The sequence below is a fragment of the Vicugna pacos genome, chromosome 22, assembly GCF_048564905.1.
Source record: "Vicugna pacos chromosome 22, VicPac4, whole genome shotgun sequence".
NCBI classification, from domain to species: Eukaryota; Metazoa; Chordata; class Mammalia; order Artiodactyla; family Camelidae; genus Vicugna; species Vicugna pacos.
In genome coordinates, this window is record NC_133008.1 from 20,518,537 (window position 1) to 20,528,847 (window position 10,311).

Here is a 10,311-nt window from a genome sequence, read left to right on the forward strand (position 1 = left end):
TAGGTATTATAAAATGTTAGCTATATTCCCTGTGTTGTACAATATATCCGTGTGGCTTACCTTTGTAATTTAAGAGCTTTCATTGGAGAACAGTAAGTTCCAGGGTTTTTTACTGTGTTTTTTAAACTCTCCAGCAGCTGGTTGGGTACCTGGTCTGTGATGGGCTCCCAGATGCTTGCTGTTGGGTAAATAAAAGAACAGGAGAAAGACTGCCACGTGCCCCTCAGCAGCCCAGGGTCACACATGCACACGCAGGTACATACTTGCCCTCGCGTGAACCCACACTCCCATGTGCACGCGCACGCGCACACACACACACACACACACAGACACGCATGTGCCTACATACACCCCTTCATTCAGCCACATGTTCCAGCCTGAACCACTCCCGCCCCTCATTGTAATAAGGAAGCTGTAACGTAATAAGGAAGTTCCTCTCCAGCCTCTCCAGGAGTCAGAGTGTGATGAGGGGCCTCTGGGGAGGGACGAGGTCCTCTTTGTCCCTCTTGGGCCACTCCTGAGCCCTGGCCGGGACCATGGGCCCTCAGGGAGGAGCTCCTGGGTAAACCTGAGACAATCACAGAGTGTCTGTGCTGTGGAGGACCATGGAGGGCCCAGCAGAGAGAAAATTAATGAAGAGGGACTTGGAAAGATGTCAGGAAAGCCCCTGAGTGCCACGGGTCAGAGTCTAGGCTTTAACTGTGGATGCAGGGACTGGTTGAAGTCTTTAACCAACAGACCAGCTCAATCAACACAGCATTTGAAGGTAGCTGGGTGTGCGCGATGGAGCAGAGGGGAAGGGTTTCCTCACAGGTCACCAAGGGCAGGACAGGGGTCAGCACAGCGGGCTTCCAGGAATGGTGTTAAGGAGGGGTGGGGGGCAGGTGGTGGGTTGATCGTGGAGGGAGAATCAATAGGATTTGAAAATAGACGGACTAATATATGTATTTACATGTATGACTGAAACAGTATGCTGTACACCAGAGATTGACACCTTGTAACTAACTATACTTCAATAAATAAAAAAGAAAACAGAGGGATTGAAGGAGGAGGCCGTCCACTATTACTCTGGTTAGGAATGGTTAGGAGGGTGTGGGCCTTATTTATAAGGGTCAGGCAGTGCAGGTTATCTCTGCCCAGGAGTGCCCAGCATTTACATCCGGTGCTTCTCGGAGGCCAAGTGAGGTCAGTAGAGAATTGGGTCTGTGAGCTGGAAGGTTAGCAACCAATAAAGGGGCACTTTTCCTTCCGTTATTTCAAAAAGAGCCCCATATAACCCCGCGGGACTGAGTAGGTTGCAAGGCTTCCTTTGGGTGAGTTGGGGATCCCTGCGTGTGAGGTGAGGGTCCCTCATCTCCTCATAGGAAATTCCTGCAAGGATCTCTCGAGCTCCCAGTTTTCACTTGTGAATTTTTGACAGAGAAGGTTAGTCTGTTACATAGGAAACAAGAAAGGGACAAGTGATTAATATGGATATGAAAGGATTAAATTCAAATTTTAGTTGAACACTTAAGTCACTTAGGAGCTGTAGTTAGTATTGAGAGCCTGTTTCCATGGAAACAGTTTAAACCTTGTTTTTCTAGAAAGTCAGAACTAAATGGATATCATATACCATAACCTCCTTGCCTGTTCCCTGCCTTCCATCCCCTCAGGAACTGCCCCCTAGCCTTCGTTTCTCTGGAGCCGTAAATATTTCTTCCATCCCCGAGGAAGCAAACAGAGCACAGATCCTGCGAGACCGCCCTCCTCTGACCTGAGCCTCACTCTGTAACCCCTGCAGCAGCCTCTTCACGCCCTGCCTGCTTCTCACGCTGCCCTGGAACTAGCCAGTCAGGTCCTGCCCCACTGTACCCTGCGGCTGCTTTTGCAGAAGTTAACAGCGCTCCCCTGATGACCAAGCCCATGCTTTCACCCTTCTGTGACTACTTCTGGTTTCTCCTCACCCTACCTGGTAATTCTCTTCCTGTCTCCTCCCTTGCCTGTCCTTTAAATGTTGGTTTTCCAGCCCTGGGGGGCGTGGCTTCTTCTCGTAGGTGTGGCTGATGTACAGGTGGACACTTACAGATTTCCCAACACACATTTCATGCCGATGACTCATGTATACTGGTCTCCCACCCCAACTGGTCAGCTCAGCCCCGGCTCCCAGGAAGCAGCTGCTTCTTAGCCACCCAGACGTCTGTGCTTAGCTGGGTCAGGGGCCAGGCTGACCCGTCTTTCCACCTGCCCGCCTGCTGCTCTGTGTGCTGCACCTGGGAGAAAGTGGTGCCTTCCAAAGCGAATGTGGGGGTCACCCAGCCTCTTCCTTTCTCTCACGCACGCCCACACCCCCGGGCCGTGGATTCCGGGGCCTCTCTCTTTGACTACCCCAAAGCTGACCTGTATCTCCTTGTATGGCGGCAGCTCCCCCGACTGCCTCCCAGGCCCATTCAGCCCGGTGTGACAGCTTTTTCAAGTTGCAAAGCCAATTGTTTTGTTTCTCTGCTTGAAATCTCTCCGTTCATCTTTTCTGGCACCTCTGGGTCAGGCTTTTCCTCTCTGACTCTAAAGCAACAAACCCTCCCTGCAACACACACACAATAGACACAAACGGACACAACGGACTTGTTACTGAATCGAACTCAGGTCCACTCGCCCGATACGCAGTAGTCACTCCAATGACACCAGGTTGTGGTGAAGGAAAGTGCAGGCTCCAGGCAAGGGAGTAGAAGACCAGCCTCAGATCCACTCCACTTTGGTCTTGGAGTGAGGAGTTCTTTTAAGGGAAGGAGCAAAGAGGCTGGAATTAATCATCGTGTTGTGACATTTCTTAATAGCAGTTTCGAGAGTCAGGATGTCTCTGGTTTATGATTCTCTGGCCAGGTCGTCCATGGCTTGGGGGGTCTGTGAGCTCATCTTGCCCTGGAGAAACAACCTGGGTTTGTACATTAATGACAACATCTAAATAGCAATTTTAGTACGTTAACAACGTGATCAACAATTGCAATCCTACTCATCTGAGTGGTTGGTTAATGTTCAGTGAGCACAGGATTGAGGTCAGAGGGGACAAGAAAGGGGATAAACTTTTGGATAGAGGGATCGATTGTAAACTCAGTGACAGAAATCAGTTTCTGTCGGGGGGACTCAGTCTCAGACGCCCATTAGCACAGCTTTGCCTGACACCAGGCTGCCGGCACCTTTCTTTGTACCCCTGCCTGTGCTAGTGTGAGCATCTGGAACGCACCTCCTCACAGTGTCTGTTACCAGATAAAACAAAGACTTTCTTTCAGACGCGGTGCGGCTGCTAATGTTCTGCCGTGGCTGTTTCCGCTCTGACAGCAGACACTGATTCGGTCTCCTCTCTCTTGTCCAGTGTTGAGCATTCGTGGCATTCAGGAGGAGGGCCCCCCCGACGATCAGCTCATGAGGCTGGATAGCATGCTGCTGGCCGAGGGCGTGTGCAGGCTGGGGAAGCGAGGAAGAGGAGCAGCAGCAGCGGCGGCCAGCACAGCAACACCAGGTGGCTGTCCAAATGACAATGGCCTTGAGCACTCTGACTACAGGGCCAAGCTGTCCCAGATCCGACAGATTTACCACTCTGAGCTAGAGAAATATGAACAGGTGATCTTTCTGCATGGAAGAGTTTCTATCATGTGAATGCGCATTTGTCAAAGCAAAACGTGGAGCACTAAACCGCCTTCCTTTTGTGGCACAGACCGGGCAGTCCACACACTTGGTCTCACAGCAAAGGTGGCCAATTTTACTGGAAGCCCTTTGCCTTCACTTCTCAGTAGCCAGCCTGTGTGGGAGCCGCGGGTGGCGGGGAGCTGGTCCCACACAGAGCCCTGGGCCAGCCTGCTGTGTAGTCACTGGCTGGTGTGTGTGTCCCCACCCCAGGCCTGCCAGGAGTTCACCACGCATGTCACCAACCTTCTCCGGGAGCAGAGCAGGATCAGGCCCGTTTTGCCCAAGGAGATCGAGCACATGGTCGGGGTCATCCATGGCAAGTTCAGCAGCATCCAGATGCAGCTGAAGCAGAGCACCTGCGAGGCCGTGATGACCCTGCGCTCCAGGCTCCTGGATGCCAGGTCAGGCCCCACCCCACCCACGACTGCAGGGTGGCTCTTAGGAAGAGGAACCAAGTCATTGCTGACCTGGATTTACGGACAGGGGGCCTCCAAGCCTGTCCAGGGGCTCTGGCCGCAGCTGCAGGTGTAGCCCCTCACACAGCCTTGGGGGATGGCTGAAGCGCTGACTGCTGCTGTTACCACCTCTGGGGGTCAGGGATGCTGCTGGTAGCCCAGTGTCTGAACACCGGCTGAGGCTCTGTCTTTGCAGGCGTAAGCGGCAGAATTTCAGCAAGCAAGCCACGGAAGTGCTGAATGAGTATTTTTACTCCCATTTGAGCAATCCTTACCCCAGCGAAGAAGCAAAAGAGGAGCTGGCCAGGAAGGGTGGCATCACGGTCTCCCAGGTGACAGTCCTTTCCTGCCCCGCCTCCCTGAACATGGAAGGGAAGGAGGGTTCAGCCCAGTGAGGAGGACACTCAGGGAAAGTTCATAAAATGTGTGGAGCTGGAGCCCGGTGTCCAGGCTTGGAGTCGCCTGGCTGTGCCCAGATCCTGGGTCTGTTCTATGAATGTGGGTCTCAGACAGGAAGCCACGCCTACCAGGTGAAGGGACTCCCAGAAGCTATGAGCGTGGACTGTGAGGTCCCTGAGGTGACACCACCGAGTGTGGCATCTGGTACTCAGCGAATTGTGGTCGTTAGGATTTCCTATCATTCTTGCATCTGAGGGTGTGCTGTGTTGCATAAGAGGGATCAGGTATAAACTTGGGAGAAGGAAAAAAACTTGGAGCAAAATCAGGACTTAAAGTGATAGACCAGCTTTCGCGCTCAAGTACCAATTCAGTTATACTGGGGTAAGTTCAGGCATGTGCATCACCTGCTTGTTACTCAGCTAGTCTCCCTAGAGACCAGAGGGAATGGCCGGTGGCTCGGAGCTACAGCTGGCGGAGAGGCCATCCCACTCCTCTACGAGGTGCCCGTGCTGGGACATGCAGGGCAGGCGACATCTGGCTCCAGTTGGGGAATGGTGGTGCAGATTGGAGAAGGAACCCGGACAACCTTGGACAGCCTCAGGCAACCTTGGTCGTCTGGATTGTCTCCCTTCTCACTGGAACTGGGGTGAGGGATGCAGAGCTAAGGCAAGAGTCCAGGAAACCTTTCATAAGGTTTTAAAGTGAGAATGGTAAGCTCAGGCAGCCCGCAAGTGAGAGGCAGGACCAGGCAACACCCACAGGGCAGTGGGAATGGGCAGAATGGGGGCCAGGTGTGCAGCACCCCCTCTGGTGGCAGGCAGGGCTGGAGCATGCCCTGGCTCACTGAGTGTCACCACCCACCTGGAGGCAGCCACCTCCTCCTGCCGTGCAGTTGGAGGGGCTGAGTTTCCAGCCCTGTCCGACTGCCTCCAGAGCCTGTACCCTCAGCCACCACCCTCTGCCCAGTCTGTGCCAAGTCCAGCAGTGACCTGGGGACAAGGGCACTCGGGAGCCCCGCAGGGTCATGCAGACAGCAAAGCCTCACAGGTGTCCCAGTAACATCGGACCTCACTCACCGCAGGACTGCAGTGGTGACCTCAGCACCTTGGCCGGAGCTGCAGGGAGGGCTGCACCTCTGGGGCTTCAAGAGCTGAAGGGAGCTTGTTCCCACCACGAGCAGTTGTCTGAAAATGGCCAGATTCACTTCAGGGCCTGCCGCCTCCCGAGAGCAGATGGGTCCTTTGTCTAGACTTCATCTGAGGAGGGGGCTCATTGCAGACAAAAGTTTGGAAAGCACCAGCCACATTACAGGGGCTCCCACACACCAGAGACCTCCACCCACAACCCACAGCAGCAGAATTCTGTGCTCAGATCCCCTCCCCACTTTGGTGGGTCTGCCAGCGCAAAATAGCTGACAGTCAGCGGAGGGAGGGCCCTGAATTCAGGGTGGGATGTCGTGCAGGTTGTGACGTTCACCTGAGAAGGTAGTGGGGAGGGAGAGCACTGTGAAGGCAGAGGGTGCTGCAGATGGGGCCACAGACGTTTTCAGGACAGAATCAGTGCAGCTCCAGGCTGAGGAGGCCTGAGGGGGAAAAGGGCAGGAGAGCTGAGCCCAAGCACGCCGCGATGGGAGCAAACTCAGATGTCTTCAGCTGGCTCAGCCAAAGGGGCCAGAGGGACCGGAGAGGGAGTGGCCAGTGGCTCAGAGCTACAGCTGGCGGAGAGGCCATCCCAGTCCTGTATGAGGTGCCGGTGCTGGGACACGCCCCATGGAGAGGGCAGACCTGGCCAGGACCACCTCCCCCGTGGCCGCCCTCCCTCACCCACATGGGAAGTTTGTTCTTGGTTCCTCTCAAACCCCAGTTGAATTCAACTTGGAACGCTGCTCGCTGCCATTCTTCTGCAAACTTAGTTCCACGAAGACTTGTCAGCACGTTCCTCAGAGACAAGTGGGAGCCAAGTGCTTACCTGGCTTGGTTAAGGAAGGTGGCCCTCACACCCGGGGCGGGAGGGAAGGGACGCCGAGGCGTGAAGCAGGGAGCGCACACCGGGGCTTTTCCTTTTCGTGGTTGACACTGAGAGGATTATGGCGGGACGTTAAAGAAACACATTTTTAAAGGAGAAAAGGTCATCGACAGTCCTGTGGCTGTAACTCAGCTGTTTACTTCTGTTTATTAAAATGCACACTCATCTCACCGCAGGGCCAGGTGCCTGACTTTGAGAGGCTGCACATCTGCATGCTCACAGGAGGGCACTACCCAAGGTCTAACCCAACCGATTCTGCCCCCAGGGAACGCTTGCCTTGTCACGATTCTTGGGGGACTGGCATCTGGTGGGTGGAAGCCAGGGATGCTGCTCTGCACCCTCAGCAAGGAGCCCCCCAGCGGCCCCACCCGGAGAGTGACCCACAGGGAGAAGCCCTGCGCTGGAGGTCTCGGTGCAGGTGTGGAGTCAGAGCAGGGCTCGGACCCGCTTGGCTCTGGGCCAGCTCCTTGCTCACTGGATGGGGGGCTGTGTGTCCCTGCAGCTGCCTCCCAGCTGGCTTTGAGGACCAAACACAGGCGCTCAGTTCAGTGCTCAGCGCCTTCCCCTGCCCTGTCAGATGGTCCTTGTCCTTTGATAAGTCTTGGATTCAACTGTATCCTTTGCTTAAGCTGAATTCCCAGAAACGGGGTTACTAATGTGTGTCTCTCGGGCACTTACTTTGCCTAAGGAGGAATCCAGAATTCAGTCTGTTCCTGTCCCTGCAGTGAGCACACACTCATCTATCCGAGCGTGTCCCCCACACGCCTGTATTTCCTCCAGCTCCTCCCTGGGCCCAGGTTCCAGCAGCATCTGGTTCTCAGGCAGTGTGTCTCCTCCGGCTCCTACAAGCCACACCAGCTCCAGGGTGTCCCCAACCCACTGCAAATATTTCTCTGAGCCCACGATTCCATCAGCGTGCCACCTTCTCAGTCCCGTCCTCTCACCCGACCCCAGGGCCACACAGTCTCACTCAGCAGTGTTCCCCCGGGCGGTGGAAGCCTCAAGTGCATCCACATCGTGTCTCATCACTAGGTCAGCTCGTCCAGTGACTTCTGTCTCTGTGTGTCCATAGGTCTCCAACTGGTTTGGCAACAAAAGAATCCGATATAAAAAGAACATGGGGAAGTTTCAAGAAGAGGCTACCATTTACATAGCTAAGACGGCAGTGGACAGCCCCGAAGTCAGGGGCCCGGGGAGCCAGGCCAGCTGCCCCTCGATGCCCAGCTCCAGTAAGTGAGGTCACTCAGCCCAGCAACAGTCACTCAGCCCAGCAACAGTCGCTCACGCGCAGCCAGGCCCACTGAGCTGCATTTGGGGAAGCAGGGAGGGGGCCCCACTTCCAGGCAGGTCACTGCCTACGCCTCTTTCCTCTGTTTATGCTGTGGGGTTCCTGTTCCCACGGGTGATTATCCTGATCACGTCCCTGCGGGCTCTGCGGGTGCTGTGGGGACAGAAACTTCAATACCAAGGCGAAGGGAAAGGCCTGCAGGAGGGGTGGGGGACCATGGGCGTCACATTCCTGGCCCCTTCCTGGCTGGGGAGCTGGCAGAGACCCCCTGAGGAGTTGCTGCGGCCCCCAGGGCAATTTGTCCTGATCTCTCCCATCCCTTCCAGGTGCCTCTGGTCCCTTTCCACTGACCAGCTCCAGGGGCGCACTTACCGCCCTGCAGACACTGGCCTCTCTCCGGCCCGCCCCTGGGGGAGGCGGCCTTCTGTCCCAGGTGAGTCTCGGGCACAATCCCAAGGACACCTGTGGGGTCCCCGCCTCAGTGACAGGGCACACTTGGGGCCCACCCAGGAGGGTGGTCGGTCCTTGAAACTGGCCATCTGAGCTGCATCTCAGTCTTCCTAGGCTCCCCTGAAGGTCCTGGCAACAAGGTGAGCCCATGGGGCACTCAGTCCATCTTGGGGATGAATGCAGGCTGGCGGGGTCCCCTCAGGGAGCACTGCTCTGTGGGGCCCGCTCGGCAAGGACCCCGTGCCTTCACCCCTCAGGACGCGATAACTTGAGGCAGCCGCTGAGGTTTTTGCCTTTTGGGAAGGAGCCCTCCCTCCCCAAGGGTGTCTGTACCGCTCAGGGGAGGCCAGGGGTGGGCAGACGAGGCCCTGACTGTCTGAAGGTGCAGCCCCATTGGGCTCAGACCCTACTCCATGTTCATGCTGTGGCCTAAGGAAGAGCAGAGCTCTCAAGGTCACACAGAGGGTGTGGTGCCCAGGCGCCTGTGAGCAGCCAGCTCAGGAGCTGCCCCTGGAGTGTGAGCTGGGAAGGGGAACAGCCCTGCTCTCAGGGGCTGCAAACAGGACTCGCCTTGGAGCAGTCGGCCCGAGAAGAGCTATTGTCAGTGGTGGTTTCCATGGGCAGTGGGTTGGGGGTTCCTGTGGACAAACATCTCAGGGTCACATGTGCCAAATACGTCCCTGCAACTGCAGGCGGAGCCCCCATGCCCGGCGGCCCTGGCCCTGCCCTCCTGACCACCCAGCCAGACCCGCGTCCTGCCGGGTTCCTGAGCCTCTTCCCACTCACCAAGTCTCAACACGATGTTTTGGGGACCATCGTCAGCTCCAGGCCCTGTGTGTGCCACGTCAGTCCTTTGCCAGATCCCTGCCTGCAGAGGCCAGTGTCCTGCCAAGGAAGCACGGCCATGTGCAAGGCCAGCTGTGACCCAGGACTGACCCCTTGGTCCTTCCCCCGTCTCCTGGCCCCTCGTGCTGCTCTCAGCATGTTCTAAGCCTTCTCGGGGATGGGTCGTCTTTGTCCTGGACCTCCTCCGACTCTGTTTCTGTCTTTTCAGGCCAGGGGCGGCTGGCAGGGGAAGCGAAGGTCGACCACTTCACTTGTTGGAGACGCCGGCAGTGTCACCTCAGATGCATCTAATTAAATGTTGGGACAAGCAGAAAAGGGGACGGTGTGACCTGCCGTGGTTCTCTGTCCTTCATGCTACCTCAGAAAACCCAGGACTGACTCCAGACGGTGCTCCCGGGCCAGTGGCAGGCGACAATGATGCCATCTTCTGCTTGTCAGCTGGGATTTGAAATGGGCGGAGACACTGCTCCTTCTCCTAACTCCATTTGGCTTTTTTTAATACTAATTTTATGGTTAAGACTATGAGTTGTTTCCTCTAGGACTTGGCACAAATTCTGCCATTAAATTTTGGACTGATTTTAAGTTTGATGTCATTCACACCTGGATTTGTTCCTGGTGACAGCTGACCGCCAGGCGCAGGGCCTCAGCAGCGCAACTGTAAGAGTTGAGATTTTGTTGGCTCACTTGTCCCTTCCTGCACCTCCCCACCCAGACGCTGCCTTCCCACACTCCCTCTGTTGTGTCATTTCACAAGGTTGTGACCTGAGTCTGTGCTAAGCTCAGAATTCTACTGGGAATTGGTTTGCACCCCTCCCCTCCTTTTTTTCTGTTAATACAAGTTCTACCATTTTCAGCTGAAATGTCATTAAAGAGAATAAACTTCGCAAGACCTTTCCTGCACCTGTACTCTTGAAGTCCTGCTGGCTCGAGGCTCGGCTCTCAGTGTCCCTCTCTGTCCCCTCACCCAGTTCCTCCTCTGCTTCAGCCTTCAGGTTGGACCTCCCCTTCTGAGGAATGAAGACGGTAGAGCTGGGCTGCTGGGAGAATTGAATAAGCCTGGGCTCAGGGCGGCTCGGGGCCTGTCAGCGTCACCATGGCCCTAACCCCACACTGCCAGCTGCCACCCTGACCAGCGTCAGAGCTTCTGCCCAGAGTGTTTGGTCTCTGGACACAGAGTAATCCGAC

The 10,311-nt window shown here is 55.7% G+C and overlaps 1 protein-coding gene across 5 annotated transcripts in view; it reads left to right on the forward strand.

Annotated features, from left to right (window-relative positions):
• Positions 1–10,032, forward strand: part of PBX4 (PBX homeobox 4) — a 37,347-nt gene extending 27,315 nt beyond the window's left edge. For 2 of the 5 annotated variants that reach the window (XM_072947293.1, XM_072947294.1), the window contains 7 exons: positions 1,653–1,951; positions 3,350–3,597; positions 3,874–4,064; positions 4,315–4,450; positions 7,615–7,771; positions 8,157–8,263; positions 9,335–10,032. In XM_072947293.1, coding sequence (XP_072803394.1) covers positions 1,891–1,951; positions 3,350–3,597; positions 3,874–4,064; positions 4,315–4,450; positions 7,615–7,771; positions 8,157–8,263; positions 9,335–9,421 — 987 coding nt within the window. In that variant the 5' untranslated portion in view covers positions 1,653–1,890 and the 3' untranslated portion in view covers positions 9,422–10,032. Of the gene's footprint in view, positions 1–496; positions 767–1,652; positions 1,952–3,349; positions 3,598–3,873; positions 4,065–4,314; positions 4,451–7,614; positions 7,772–8,156; positions 8,264–9,334 lie in introns of those variants that run through there. The other 3 variants (XM_031689763.2, XM_072947298.1, XM_072947295.1) reach the window with 2 other exon arrangements.
• The last annotated feature ends 279 nt before the right edge of the window (positions 10,033–10,311 follow it).